At 42.0% G+C, this 16,358-nt stretch overlaps 1 protein-coding gene across 1 annotated transcript in view; it reads left to right on the forward strand.

The window, feature by feature from the left end:
• FMNL2 (formin like 2) overlaps positions 1–16,358 on the forward strand; it is a 303,412-nt gene that overhangs the window by 197,938 nt on the left and 89,116 nt on the right. The window contains 2 exon segments of the mRNA XM_034654575.1: positions 4,809–4,889; positions 10,116–10,192. Coding sequence (XP_034510466.1) covers positions 4,809–4,889; positions 10,116–10,192 — 158 coding nt within the window.

The raw sequence follows: 16,358 nt of genomic DNA on the forward strand, positions 1-16,358 counted from the left end.
TCTAGAAGAAGTTAAATTCCTTGGACATTATTAAGGACTGTGTGCCAAGTGTTCTCCTATATACTGGAACTCAAAGAAAAATAGAAGATTTTCCTACCCTTTTAAATAAAGCTTTTATTCTATCAAAAGCAAAATGAGCACATTTACTATGGTGTTGTAGAAAGAACAAGAATCAGAGTGTCAGAAAACTTGAGTCTGAATCTTTGATCTGATGTGTGTGTGTCTGATTTAAGGCAAATCATTTCATCTCTGAACTTCACTTCCCCCATCTATAAAATGGAGGGGAAATCTACTTGCCAGCTAGAGAGGCTTGAGTGAGTTAAGAGGTCTAGAGAATATGGTCAACTATAGAGTGTTTCTTAAAGATAAGTGAATGATGCTTGAAAAAACAAAAAGCGCTGCCCCAGATGGAAAGGTGATTGTGTTCTTGGGCTGGCATTAATAAAGTCGTTTTTAGCAGTGAGAAGAAATTTTCAGATCATTACTAGAGAAATTAATTTCTAAGTGTCTAATTCATTAAAATGAAATACTGGCAATTGACATAGCTGCTTAATGAAGATTCTGTGATTATCGAATGGGAGGGTGACCTGGCTGTGCCGTGTCGCCCCATTGATCCCTTACCGCACCTTGTGTGTCCCTTCGTAAGTTGCGCTCTTGGTCTCAGAGGAGGACCTTCCCTGACACAGGAGTACCTTTCCCCCCTCAGCAGTGTATAAGTAGCTGCACTCCCTTGCCAAAGCCTCTAAAGAAGCTCTCAGGGTCCACGTGTGGGAGAATGTGGGGGTAGTGAAGCCTCCAAGACCGCAGATACATCTAAATGAGGTGCTGCGTGTGGCAGCCTGCCTTTCCTTGGGGGAGCCTAGGTTTGTTCCCTCCCACACCGAATCCAGCACAGTTTATGGCCTAGTGTCCTGAATGTGAAGAAATAACTTCGGGCTTTTTGTTTTAAATGCTTATGAAGAATGATTAAAAACCGTAGAGCGATTGTCATTTCCCATCCAGAAATGTTCCATGAGGAAAGTTTGATCACACAAAGAGGTAAATGGCAGAAGGGCAGGGTGATGGGATGCTATATGATGAGATGTTTAGAAGGAAGTTTGTGTCTCAGAAGTTCTTCCAAATGACATCAGTTCACACTGACAAATCACCATGATTAGAGAATATTTTTTATATCCCTATGAATAATATTTCTATGTAACGGGACTTGAGTTGAGGACTTCATTTCATTAAGCTACTCACGTCAATGATGTTGAGCAAGCACGTAACTAGTTATTGAAATTAGCCCGTGGGATCTAGCAGATCTGGAAGTGAGGGTGATGGAAAACTGCCAGCCAAGGCGTTTACAGGTTTCAGGGCAAAATCTAAAATTCTAATATTTAGAGAAAAAAATGGTTAATTTAAATAAATATGATGCCAATAATCCTTCCAAAGTCCTTCAAAGTAAATGTGTTTTGGCAAGGTGCTGACATTCTCCAGTATATTCTCCCAAATGTTTCTATTGTCCAAAGGGCTGTATTGAAGACACAGAAAGAAAAGGTTTGGTGAGCCAGATGCTGAATTTATAAACAGTAGTTCCTTTTGAGATTAGATGAACAACCACAAGTTTTAAGGAAATGATCAGGGCTTTTGTATCCTTTCTGCATACCAGTTTTATTTAAATCCCTGGAGGTAGGTTGAGTTTTCTGAGCAGTAGATATAACGTAGACTTACAATGTTGTGAAGCATCAGGTCTCTTCACGTTCTGTTTTTGGAAACACCTTAGTAAGTTATTCAGACAAGTAAAAAATGTGACTAAAACAACAGCAAATTTTGGTAAGCACATTTGAGAAAGTATGTATTAATTATGGACTTCATCCATAATTTCAGGGGAGTAATTAAAAGGAAGTACTTATAGGACCAATGGATGTCTATTTTTGAGAAAGCTCCCTGGGTCATGACCATCTTGAGTAGGAAAAGGAGAAAGGTGCATCTGTTGGCAGTCAAAAGTGGGATTCACTAATTGAGGGAATGCCAACATGTTATATGTGCTAGTCAACAGATTTCATAATTTTATTTTATATTTTTGAAGGGTGGGGCATGTGAGTAGGGGCAAAGGGCAGAGGGACAGAGAGGGAGAATCTTAAGCAGGCTCCACACACACAGCGGAGCCTGTCATGGGACTTGATCTCATGACCCTGAGATCGTGACCTGAGCTGAAATCAAGTTAGACACTCAACCAACTGAATCACCCAGGCGCCCCCAGATTTTGTTATTATAATAAATACAGCTCTTCTGTTGTGGAGACAGGGCCTAAAACAACAATCATCAGGTGTCTTTCAGCAACCGTCCGCAGATTCAATTTTAGGTCCTCAAGTATCTACTACTTTAGCCAGAGTTAAAATTCATTGAGCTTTATGTGATAGGGACCTTTATGAGGTCGGAGGTGTTTGCTGTGTAGTAGAAGGGAACACAGAGTTGTCCCTGGCCATAGGAATTTTCAATATAGATAATTGGATTGGATTTTTAAAAAGCATATGTTTTCTTGATATCCTAATATATCTCTAGCAACACAAGGTTAGAAATAATAACTGACTTCTAGATAGCTTATCAGTTCATTTTTTGGAGTTTTTTGTGATTATTTTAGTCTTCAGCTGGGCTATTGCTAAAGCCCCATTGCAGTTGGATCCTATCTGGTCCTTTAGTGATGTGACGGTGATTTAAAACAAAACAAAACAAAACAAAACAGGCTTTATACATAGACCATTTGATGGCATTAGAGATGTCAAATACTTGTGAATTGTTTAGAAATTGGTTGCGGGGCACCTGGGTGGCCCAGTCGGTTAAGCATCAGCCTTGGGCTCAGGTCATGACTGTCATAAAGTCCTGCCTCGGGTTCCCTGCTCAGCGGGGAGTCTGCTTTTCTCTCTCCCTCTGTCCCTCTCCCCAGCTCGTGCTCTCTCTCTCTCTCTCCTCTCAAATAAATAAAATCTTAAAAAAAATAGAAATAATATGCTGATCTTTTTGTTAACAGCTCTGTTGAGATTTCATTTATATACTATGAAATTCCTCATTTTTAAATAAAGGGGAAATATGGACAGGTGTCTCACTACAAGTCTCTTCCCTCTATTTTAAAGCATTTTAAAGAACAGAACATATGTTTTCACTAATAAGATGATCTTTTAGATAAAATGAGATGATCTTTCAGCCTTTCTAAATCTGTAATCAAGCAAGACTTGAGTGGACCAGGAAGGATGTTGTGGTTCCCTGTTTGGAGAAATACAAGTTTGTAGAGGATGAACACATGCTTAAACATGCTGCCCAGTTGTTGGTGTTGTGAAATACTCAAAAACTCCATTGTGGCATAAGCAATAATTAGGTTAAAAAGAATTATTAGAAAAGCATCTTTTCAGATTGTAGGTAGAAAAGATCCTGATAAGGCTTGTTTTGATTTCATGACAAATCTTAGTTTTTCCTTTTAGAGCGGATTCATTTAAACTTGTATGTGTGTGTGAAATGTAGCATAGGTCCAGAAAGAGTTGTTAAACCTAAGAAGAACTTAATAAGTAGGATAAAGCCAGTGCCTGTGTAACTAGTACATGGATGAAGAAATAGAACCTTGCAGGTCTTGGGATCCCTGGGCATTTCCCTTCCTCCACCTCTGTTCTCTGTCATTTTAATGCTAATCCTCTCTTCCCCCACCCCCTAGATATATATGTATGTATCAACAAATCAAACAGCTTATGTATGTGGCCCTAACCATTAAAGTTTAATTTTGCCTGTCTTATAAATCCATAGAAATGAAATCACATTCTTTTTGGCTCAACATCAGGTTTATAAGATCCATCCATATAGGACCATGCAGTACGGTTTGCTCATTTTTGTTGGAATATCGTATACCATTATATGAACATATTACAAGCACTTACCCATTTTATAGTTTGTGGGCATTTGGGTTTTACCCAATTTTTTACTAGTGCTTATTGTGCTGCTTTGGACATGATGGTCTATAAACCCTGATACACATGGGCATGAGGTTCTCAAAGCGTGATGTCTCCGTGCACAGCCTCAACATAAGACTTGTTAGTGATGCCAGTTGTCAGGTCCAACCCCAGGTCTACATTCAGATACCACCTTGGGATATATATTCTATCTTTATATGCTTATTTCAGTGACTGTGCCTTTGCTAAAAAGTATTTCTGGGTCTTTTAATTTGGAACTGCCTCAGGAACCCGTTAATGATCAGGTACGTGCGTCTGTTCTCATACAGATAGATGGTCACATGCTCACTTGAGTCTCTTAGCAGTAGGCTCATTACTCATTTTTGAAACAAATGGTTTTTATCCAGTTTGAGTCAAGGTTTTGGTATTTTTGAGGAGTTAATATTCAACAGGATTTGCCCACACTGAAGACAGCCCAAAGAACATGCCGTGGACTGCAGATGCACTGAAAGCGACTGCGGATACCGGTTGGAAAGAGCACTGTTCCTGAAGTGAGGGCCGTGGAGCCCCACAGACATGGTGGCACAGACCCCAGAGTAGGGCAGGCGCAGGCTCAAATCCATTCGTACCACTGGCTAGCTGTGTCCTCTTAGGGAAGCAGTGCATTTCTCGGGGCTTCATTATTCTCCTCTGCAAAGCGAGGATAATAACATTCACTATAAAGATTCAAAACCATTCACAAGCCCTGCAGATACGTGAAGGTTAGCGGCAGGGCCACATCCCTGCTGTGGCCGCATGTCAGCCGTGGGCCAGCCGTGTTAATCGGTTGGAGTGCGCCTGACGTTCATGCCTTCGTGGCTTTCATGCTTTTTACGTTTGTGCTTCCTGCAGGAACGATTCCAGGTGAAGAATCCTCCCCATACGTACATTCAAAAGCTCAAAGGGTATCTGGATCCAGCTGTAACCAGGAAGGTAAGATGGATTGTTTTCACTCTTTGTTGTCACTTCCTCATGAACGTGCACTGGAGGGGACCTTCCTTCCTCTGCACTGTAGCCTCTGCCGGAGCGTCCGGGAAACCAGTCTCGGGAGACAGACACCATGAGAAAACAAAGAAGAAAGCCATCCTTCTCCGCTAAGGATGGGTTTGAAAGTGCTCTCCCGAGACGGGTGTCCCGTACCTCTGATGGTTAGTGAGTCATGGCCATTTCCAGTTACACAGGGCAGCGAGTCCAGCCCAGAGGTGTTCAGGCCCCTGGAAAAAGCAGCCGTAGCAAAGGGAATGCTTGTCTTTCACGCCTTGGTGCCTTTCCAGAGGCCTTGAAAAATTGCTGGAGCTTTGTCATCCCAGCTGTGCACTCACATCCTGTGTTGATGCTATTAGCAGCTTCCCCCGGCCTCACCCTGCCCCTGGCCCCGCCAAGGTAAGGAGAGAATAGCTGATCCCATTCTCAACTGACTCTCTCCTTTGACAAACAAGCCATGCTTTGTGCAGCCACACAATTGGTTTAAACCGATGCCTTGTGGTAAAGCATGTAGCCTGGCACAGCCCCTCGGGCTGGGATTGGTCCTGGGATGTCTCAGTACCGAGCTGTCCTTGCTCAAAATGGGTACGGGTGCTCTGCACCAGAAAGCACTTGTTGTGGGGGTGGCCTTCCACAACTCCTGCTTTCAAGGCTGCAGCAAAGATAACCGGAGCTGAATTCCCTCTGTTGTTTTGGGCTGTGGCTCATGAGAGCAGAAAGGCGCACTTTTCCTAGTTTCCCACTGTCTCTAAGGCTCTTGTAATTTTTAAAAAAATCTTTTTCTTCTGCTTCTACTCTGTCCCTCTGCCCCCTCCACCCCCGACGCACTGCCCCCTATCCAAAAAAATCAAGCAAACGAGAACAGGTATCCCTTCCTTTTCAAAGTTTCTTGGCCTTTTGTTCTGTGCTTAACACAAGACTGGCAGAAGAAATACAACCTGGAATGATGACGGTGACAGTGAGCTGCAGACTTTGCCATTGGTGACACACCATATGTGACCTGACTGTGGCGTAGCCTTCTCTTCGAAGAACGTACCTGTCAAAGTATCATAATATCTCCCCCTCGCAAATATGGCTCACACGTTTCTTTTCTTAGAAGAGCTTCTGTTTGGCCCCCTAAATGAGACAGCTGCCTAATTCTTATCTCTTTCTTGTCTCCTTCCCCAAGGATAGAGCAGCCTTCAATTTCATCACATTACAGAGGGTTAAATGAAGGCACCCACTCCCCAAAATACAACCCAGAAAAAACCAGGAGGTTTTTGGGGCTGTTTCTTTTTAAAGGAGCAGCAGGATTCTTTTTTAGAAATATTTTCAGAAATTCCCCCGCTTGTAAACCCTTGGGCTGGATGGCTCGGACCCCAGCCTTCCGCACACTCCTCCGGAGCTGAGTGAGGCGAAAGCACTGGTGTTTGTGGGCACCGGTGTTTGTGGACAGACTGAGTGTCCTCTCACACATAGTGTGTTCCACCCCCGGGTCTCTCCCTGTTCGTCAGACTCTTAGGAGAAAGGCGAGCATAAGAAAACTCCCCGAGAAGGCTTCTGAGTCCATCCCCAAGTGCGGTAAGGAGGAGATGCTTGGAGGGAACAGCAGGCTGTCTCCTGGCACAGTTCTGGTTCTCTTCTGGAACAATTTTTATTCCTGGGTTAAGCAAAGGATGTAAAACAAATAAGCTGCTTAGTTTTGTTCCATTGCACATAATTTACTAAAGGACAAAGACAAGGATATCTGTTTGGGCTGACCTTGACTCCTGCAATCTAGGCCACAGACCGTGTGTGTTCATATCAGTGGCCTGGTTCGGTCTGTGCCTTGCTTTTCAAGATCAGTCATTTAATTGAGAAAAAAAAAATGGATGTTGGCTCAACCACCCCTGCTTTAGTAAGATTTCTGTCAGGAGCTGGCAGTAGGAAATGATCTGGTCGACTCAAACCTAGGAAAGGAAATTTTGCTTGGAAAAAGGCACAGCTTGCAGTTAGGATGAGTTTAAGATTCTCAGCTGTACTACAGCAGGGAAAAAGGAAGATTGCAAATCCGGGCTTTCAATTTTAACCAGTCTAGGCTGAGTTGTCCTCCCTTCACTAGGTCTGGAGTCCTTGGATACTTCCCTCATTTATCTTTTGTTCACACTGAATAGAAGATATTTAATTTGCTGTCTTCTAAAAAAATTTCTTGAGCATATTCTATTTAGATTTTCTTCTCAAGTAGTTTTAAGTGAAACCATGGAGTGCAGGGATGGAAAAGACTAAATCAGATCTCTCTGCGAGCAGGACCCTCCAGAGCAGTGTCCTCCCTGAACACCGGGCGGTGCGAGACTGTGGTCTGGGGGGAAGTGCCCAGGCCTGGCATGGAGAAAGGCTACATACAGACCGTGAAGAAAGAAGGGGGGTTCTCTGCAGGCCGTGCGGTCGTGAAATGAACCTTACTGTGTGGATCTCGGGGGCTCATCCCTGGGCCTGCCTTTTATGGACAGGGCGAGGGAAATGATGCACACGGCTCGCTGATGGTACTCCCTTCTTGTCGCGGCCCCCCACAGGCCCGTGATTTTTCTTTGCAGTGTCTTGAAGCATGCCGAATACATTGTCCAAGTGCGGAGCGTTAGCAGTCGTTGTTTATGTGTTAGTGAGGTGGGTGCCAAGGCTTCTCCATAGTCCCGAGTCCCACTGGTGATCGAACAGTTCCCGAGAGAATATAATACAGGGGCAGAGTTAGTTTCGTTCTGTCTGTTATCATGCAGTTGCAAAAGCGCAGTGGCTCCCAAGAAATGTTATCTGCTCCTGTTGTAATTCCTGGTATCACCTAGCGTTTTGACCGAGGTCCTCTGTTTTGATACACGCCTCTTGGTCCTTCAGCGGATCCTCTTCTGTACACCTTTGTGTCCTCAGTGCTACGCTGGTGCCCTTGTGGCTCATGAGGACCTTCCCCTGAGGACCCGCGAAGGCCACCGGGAACCAGTCAGAATGGTGCAGGAGGTGCAGCTGGAAACGCTGATCTGCTTTTGAAAGGCCACCGAGGCAGACGGTCTGAGACCTGTGGCTCTGACATGGGAATGGCCTCTCTGGAGCAGCCAGCACCCCTGGAAGTGGTTTCCTCAGCCGTGTGGCCAGAGACTCTGCCTCATCAGCAATCCTCATTTCTGGAAAGCTCTCCAGGAGACACTGGGCTCTGATGTTCCTCCAAAGGATACATGACTCTTCTGTCATTTCTTGACAAAAGAGGGGAGTGGCTCTTTTTTCATAGCATTGGGGATGCTTTTATTTCCTATATCTGACTATACCTGGATGCTAATAACCGAGAAAGTCTTTGGAGTTCTTTAAGAACGGCAGTCAGGGGGAAGCTGTGAGACTCTTGGCTTCTTCCTGGTAAGGAGCAACTGGGTGGAGAGGAGAAGAGCGTGATAGGAGCCCGCCCATGCTGAGCGGGGTTCCATTCTTCACTGGGACTCCAGGGCCTGCCTGTGGCATGGCGTGGCCTGGCTCTTCCCACCCCACATCCCGCTTTTCCAGCCTTCCTCCGTTCCTTCCTGTCCTTGGATGCCTTCATCTGTGGACCTCGATGACTCTATTTCCACTGCAATTGTGGCAGCAGAGGAGAAGCATCCCTAATATCCTGAGCTAGAATCCTCACAGCCTTTTCCTGAAGACTGTGTCACATGCAGGTGGTTTGATTTTGTAGAACAGAGAGCATAGAACTCTCCTTAGAAGGCATGGCACATCAAATGTCCTACTTCCAGAGTGGCCTAAAACTTCAGTTGCTATAAATAATTATTTATGGAAGAAATTGTGTTCCTGAGAACCGATGTGCGTCATGACCCAGTGATACGTGGGGAATCTTTAGAGTTGAGAGGATAGAGAAGCACGCATTTACTGCCAGAAGGGGATTCGTCAAAGAAAGGCCCGAGGGAGTTCTGGAAGGATTAGTGGGATTTTGATGAGCCCAGGGAAGGAGGAAGGGCATTCTGAAATTAGGAGGGACCCTCCAAATGAGGGCTCATGGGCAGAGGTAACGCTGATTGCTTATTTTTGGGAAATGTTAGGTTCTGCAGAAAATAATTAACATAGCAGTCCTGAGATGGCTACCTTAGAAAGGCCAGCTTGCCAGGATGGCTCTTGGTTGGCAACTGGGAACTTGAATTTCAAGAGAGTTCATAACCTTTCCTGATAAGAATGATTCACTGTGCCAACCATACGGTGGGTCCTGAATGCCTTTCTTCTTGCAGGGAGTCTGGACTTTCAGTATGTTCTAGGCAGAGAATGCTAAAGTGACCAGTTCCCAGGAAAAACCCTGCACTAAGTCTCTGATGAGCTTCCCTTGTAGACCGCATTTCACAGATACTATCATCTGTGACTCCTCTGGGAGAAAACTATTGCAAGCTTTTATCTGGTTTCTTCTGGACTTCACCCCATGCACCCTTCCCCTTGTTGATTGTACCTTGTATCTTTTTGATGTAATAAATCCTAGCCATAAGGACAGCTATATGCCGAGTCTTGGGAGAGAGTCTTAGCAAATCATTGAAACTGGGTTGGGAGAGTCTTAGGGACCCCAACATTTAGACATATTGGTGAATGTTGTTGTAGGACAGGGGAAATCGTCTACTTACTCAAAGAGGCCTAGTACATGAAATGAATTTTTCCAGTCCTTTCTCATAAGCTGATTTTCCTGATAAGAACAATTTATGTCCTTTGCAAAAAGAAATGTGAGAGAAGACCACTTTACTTTTTTATTTTAACATTTTTTATTTAAATTCAGTTAATATATAATGTATTATTGGTTTCAGAGGTAGAGTTCAGTGATTCATCAGTCTTATATAATACCCAGTGCTCATTATATCACACGCCCTCCTTAATATCCAGCACTCAGCCACCCCATTCCCCCCACACCCCTCCCCTCCAGCAACCCTCAGTTTGTTTCTTATGATTAAGAGTCTCTTATGGTTTGTCTCCCTCTCTGATTTTGTCTTGTTTTATTTTTTTCCTCTCTTCCCCTATGATCCTGTTTTGTTTCTTAAATTCCACGTATGAATGAGATCATATGATAATTGTCTTTCTCTGATTGACTTATTTCGCTTAGAAGCCCATTTTAAAAGCAGAGATATTTTCATATTGGAGTAAACTTATTACAAATGGCACTTGTAGCAGTTGATAAAATGTTTTGTGAGAATATGTGTTCTTGAATTCTAGAAATTCAGACGGCGTGTTCAAGAATCCACACAAGTGCTAAGAGAACTGGAAATTTCTTTAAGAACCAACCATATTGGGTAAGTGTGCCCATTTAACATTTTCGCTTTAAGGCTTTTGGACACTTCATGAAGTGACTGAATCATATCCGAAGAATTAAGCTTTCTTGCTGATCGTTCTAAGTTAAGAAACTGAGGTTTAGATGGGTGGAACCTTTGTTAGTACTTGCATTGCTCACTGTACAAGGATCCGTAGAAGCACAGCAGTCTTTGATCTGGGCTATTTATAACAATCCTAAACTTCTTTGCTTGGATGCAGTGACAGTGCTTTGTCTCGTGTGTGTGTGTGACCATTCCTGGCAAATCAGGAGCTCCCAACAAGTAATGAACTGTGAGATGCTGAAGGATCTCTTGGTCATCCCTGCAGTTCTCCAAGCTTGTTAGTTGAAGCTGCTTCCTTGTCCTTTCCTCAGTTCCAGAAGGGAAGAGAAGTGGGAGTGATGTCACCTTGCACTCCTCATTGCGCTTAGTTGTTCTGAGTCTCTTCGTCCTGCACCCCTAGATTTTTAGGACTGGGAGAGTAAATCCACTCCAGAAAGTAAAGTTTGGGGAATCTCAATGCTCAGCATTTCTAAGAGTTTTTCATGCGACTTGCCTCTAGCAAGTACAACTTTATTACATTCTCCCTTACTCCTAGAAGGGCATAATTGCACAATACCTTAGAATAAGATGGTTTCTCTCCGTGGCAGGATACCAAGTAACCTATTTTGTAGCTTTAGTTCTTCCTAAAGGGCCTATTGAACATTCAGCAAGTTATGTAGCCTCTCTGTATTTTGATTCTTTGAATTTAACAGCGGGAAGACTGTAGATTTTAGATCTTTCAGGACTTTCTCCTGTGACGTTCTTTGCAGGGCTATTGGAAATGAAGTTTTGCATGTATGTTACGGTATAGTTTTATAGATTATTCTGTAAAATAAATGTACTACATAAATGATAGTTCTACTTCAGACTGCGTTAGGTGTAAGCCAATAAAGTGCTTAATTTCCACAGTTATTTGATACGTGATGGAGCTTGGGTGAGAATGTTCACCTCCTAAAGGATAACTTTGCACATTTGTTACCTTGAGAATGAAGTATTTGGAAAATAACTGATTTCTAAAGTTGATAATCACTTTGTCTGAGAAAATGGGCTGTCAAACAGTAGATCATAGAATCATGATTTTAGAACCAGAAGAGAAATTAAGGATTCCCTAGTTCCTCATTTTACAGATGGAAAGCATTCAGGACCAGAGAAGGTAAGTGACTCCTGCAAAATCTACGTCTGTACAGCTCAGGTGCCAGGGCTCAAAATGCTATGTTGTTTTTCTTATGTAGTTTAATCTGGCAGTTCTTTCCCGGAAAGGAAGTAAGGTAATCAGGGCTCTGGGATCAAAGCAATGAGGCTTGTCTTTTGGGGGTGAAAGTAGTGGTGATTTAACATAGTTTGGCATCCAGACTTGGGAAATTCAAATACTTTCCAATATTTGGGGATCAGGAACTAGATTCCATTTTGTAAGGTCCAACCCTTTACTCTTGGCACTTCTTCTTGATTGACGACGGTGGAATGAGCTGCAGCTAGGGTTTCTACAAATTGTCAAGGAGAATTTCGTCAAGCATTGCTGAAATAACGTGAAATTGATCATCAAATACCAATGCAAGACAGTCGTTTCCAATACAGAGTTGGCTGAATAGAAGAGCCCTGATTAGGCTGGAGCCAGTGGATATCTGTAAGCAATCGGAGTGGTGTGCTGTTTCGGATGCTATAGGCATGTTGAAAGATTCTTACATTTCTTTCATCTTTAGCATCTGAAGTTTCCCTTTGTCCACCACCTATGTGTGAGACTTTCTGAAAGCTTTGGATTTAGTAGCAGAAACGTTCATGGAGGGGCATCGTCTGGTTGTATGCAACCATTTATTGGCATAGCCTTATATGGAAGGAAACCACGCACCAGGGTTTTGACCTGTCTCAACTGTCCTGAAAACACAAGCCTGAGCTGGACTCTAACTCTGATGGAGACTAAATCGCTTGACCTCATTTGATTGGGAAATCTTCTGAATTACTCAATAATGTGAAGATAATCAATTACTACAGTGAGGAATTTGTGGAATGCATTGGGCTATCTAAGGGATTCATAGATTTTATTGTACTTTGAGGTACCATAATAGAATGGTAATTGGGTGCCCATTTGTCTTATGGAAAGAGAGATCTTGGTTCAGATTTTTGCCATGCCCTTGATTAGTTATGAAGTTAGACAAATTACATAAATTCTTTGTATTTACTTACCATGTGACCTAAGTTGACTTCTCATCTATAAAATTAGGATAATAGTATTTACCAATAGGAATGTTGCAAGGTTAAATGAGATAATTTACAAAAGACCTAATATAGGGTCTAATACATAGTAATTACTCAATATAACTATTGTTGTTAGGCTTGTTGAAAGGAATATTTAATCAATATTATGTATCTCTAAGGAATTCCGTCCGGAGATTGTTATTTTCTCTGTCTGCGATGACCCTGACACCTAGGAGATTATGATTCCCAGAAATTAAAAGGAAGAATTACATTTAAAAATCTACTTGTCCTCAAGAAGTTATTTTTGGCACACGCTTGTGTTTTAAGCTTAAAGTCTGGGGCTTTACTGAGATAACATTCCAAGCTTCAGCTTTGTCAAGCAAAGGGTTTGTTCTGAGTTTTGATATAAGCCTAAAACTCTATAAATGGAGCAATCTTCTGAGAAAGAAAATTAATTTTCTTTGAGCCAAATTGAAATAAGAATTAGATTAGAAAAAAATCTTACTCACTTACTCTTAAGAACTATAATAGTAGAGAAGAATTAGATTATGACTTATCCAAACCCTTGAAATGACTTGAAATACCACTGAAAGGAGCCAGCTGCAGGGTGAGCGGGCAGATGTCATGATATTTTGGATGTCAGGGTGGTAAGATGCAAGGGGTGGTGATGGTGGTGAGCCCGACAGGTTCATGGGCTTCGTTCCGTGGCACTGAGCTATAAGTTCTCTCTCCTTGCAGGTACTTTATTTTAATAAAACTCTCCATTATGATAGTAGAAAATTGCTTTTCATCCTGAGTGCGAGAACATAGGGGTTCTGAAAGATGCTCATTTCACTTTACCTCATTGTTGCTGAGAGAATGGGCTTTAGGTTGTGGGAGGAATGTGCCAGTTGGCAGGGACGAGGTTTGTACAAAGGGGAAGGAGCCCGGGGAGCTCTCAGTGAAGTCTTGCCTCCTGCATTTCCCGGTGTCTTGGTGAACCGGTTCTGGCGGGGCCAGGCCAAAAAATAAGAGAGAGAAGAGTAAGGCTGGTTTTAACAGGTGTACAACATGTTTGGGGTATGTGTGTATCAAGCTACCCTATGATTAATTCATTCTTAGATGTTGATTCTTAGAAATCCTCAGGATTATGATCTTATTTAAACATGTTGTGTGTTATTTCTTAGAAAAATCTTTTTACTATTGGCCTTTCCCTCTGAGTCTCTGTTTTATAGATGAGGAAACTAGTCACCTATTATCTTGCTCCAGTCCACATAACTGAGAAGCACTGAGATTTGAACCTAGATATGTTCGGATGTGATCTAATCCAAAAGTTACTAAATATTTTTGATTTCAGGACTCCTTTACTCTCTTAAATTATTTTGAACCCTGATATGCTTTTGTTTATGTGGGTTTTTTTCTCTTAATGTTTACCATATTGAAAATTTAAACTGATAAATGTTAACTTTGCTTATTCAATAAAATTTAGTATTTTAAAGTAAATAATATAAATCTATAAATACAAAATAATAAACATAGCACAGACAACATATTTTGTGAAAAGTAACTATTTGCCAAAGCAAGAAGGAAAAATTAGTGACAAGAGTGGCATTGATTTACATTTTTACAAACTTTTTAATGTCTGGTTAATAGGAGGCAGCTGGTTTCTGATTTCTTTGCATTTGATTTGTTGTAATATGTTGTATATGTATGTGAAAATGTATATGAAGAAGACTTGGCCTTACACACATACATCACTTGTAAAACATAGTTTTTTAAATAACCTTTTCAGATTATTATGTCTCTTCTTTGATAGTACACCATCCTTCAAGGAGTGGTAATTTCTTAGAGTTACTTGCAATGTCGAATCTGAAACACTACCAAAGAGCTTTTGTCCTTTGCTAAACTAAAATTCACAGTGCTGTTTTGAAAATTGAATGGGTCTTCCTACCCAGGCATAATTTTGGGTAATATCATGAATTGGTCATTTGTAAAATATTGTTTCACTGAGTTATTCTGATCTTTTGAAAATCGAGACATTTTATTCTACAATATAATAACAGTTGCATTCATTAATAATTACCACTCTCATCTGAATATACTTTTAAGTATTGGGAAGTTGTGAAGCTTGTGGTGGTCAATACAAGTGTTCCAAAATTTTCATTTTTTTGGTTGAAATCTCAAATTTTATCATGGACAACAAATACTGTAGGTTGTTTTCCTCGAAATGACAGGCTCACTTTATTCACTTTTGAGAAAATGTCTGCCAAACATCCAAACAGAATAACCACAGTTGTTAGTCATTTTACATTTCATGTAAAAACAACAACTAGTTCAGTCTGTGACTCAAACAACTGCACAGGTGCTTTTCCTGGAGACAGTTGTGGTACTAGGGTAGGCAGCGGAAGTGCTTTATGTGGCCTTTCCATTTTGTCACATAGAAAATTTTAAAACGTATAAACTCAAGGCATAGGCATTAATAGAAATCCGTATTTTCATTGCTTCATTAAGGACAGTTGCAAGTGAAGCTGGGTTTTTGTTTGCCTTCCCAGTGCTTGGGGTGAGAACCCAAGTAAGAGGTGTAGTTTTTGCAGCTGTAGTTTTATGCACTATTCCTTTTGAACCATCAGTGCAGGTGCCAGCACTGGGAAGTCACTACTATCTTAATATTTTATGAAAATCGTTGTAACTTCACAAACCCCTCAGAGGGTCTCAGGGCCCCCTAGTGCTGTGTGGGCTGCCCTGAGAACCATCTTACAACACTGTCTTGCATAGATTTGGTCGCTGATGCTGACTCTGGGGAATGCTTACCTTCTTTCTCTTGCTTCTCAAGATTTTTTTCTTTTTCTCATGATTTTCCAGCAACTGCAGTTTCCACCCTGCGTTAGGAGCACCTTTCTAAGGAGACTGACAAAGGGAGTTCACCCCTTGTCCCTTTATCTTGTGATCTTGGGTCTGCTTTGTTTGATCTTAGAAATTTGAGCCAGGAAGGTCCCTTGAGACTTCATTTTCTAGATCAGAACAATGAGATTCTAAAATTGGCCCGGGGGTGGGGGGTGCAGCTCTGAATCAGCTTTGACCTGTCTACAATAAAACAGTAACTCTTGCATCTGCACTGAGATCCCTTCCTTGAACAAGATTTTTTTTTTCCAGAGCTATTTCTCATTATCATGGTTTCTTCCAGCTCCTGAGCAGCTGATTTGGAATTTGCCTAATTCAAATTTACAACATACGGTATTTACACTGAATCTGTGGGGTACTCCGTAAGTGATGCATGCTGTTGGAGTCAGAAATAATTCTAGTTTCCAAAACCTATAATCATCCTGTTTGAAACGGTGTGCATATTGGCAATATGTAAAAAAGGGTGTGTAGAATGCACGGAAGTGAAAAATGGAAATAATTTACTAGAGGAACCGTAAGTTTATGGTATGTCATTGCAGGATCACCTGCATAGATCTGCATAATGGGACATCCATTTTTTTTTATGCCTTTAGATTAAAGATACCGCTTTGAAAGTTGCCCATTTTTTCATCTTTACCCATTTTCTTTCTGTATTGTTTTCCTTTCCCCAGAAGTGGACTCTCACCTCTGTTCTCTACCACACACAATATCCCAAGCGTGGCGGGGACAGGGATTGAGAGGACAGGGGGGAAAGGTGGAGACTTTTCTCCCCTGTAAATCCGTAACCTTTTTGCTGCAATGACTTTGCATCCTGGTTATCATTTGACAGGGGGGATAAGGTAGTCGGCCATGGTGGATTTTTATCTTACTCTTTCCTAAATCACCTCGGGGTGTCTGGGCCAGATCAAAGACCCAGGGAACATCTCAAGGCTTAGAAAAAGAGGGTCAGCTGTGTGACATCAAACCTCTCAGAGGTGCGGGGCATGTTAACACTCTAGCGGACTTGCTAGGAACTGTGCACCTTGCTCCTGCC

The sequence above is a fragment of the Ailuropoda melanoleuca genome, chromosome 2 (genome assembly GCF_002007445.2).
Source record: "Ailuropoda melanoleuca isolate Jingjing chromosome 2, ASM200744v2, whole genome shotgun sequence".
NCBI lineage: Eukaryota > Metazoa > Chordata > Mammalia > Carnivora > Ursidae > Ailuropoda > Ailuropoda melanoleuca.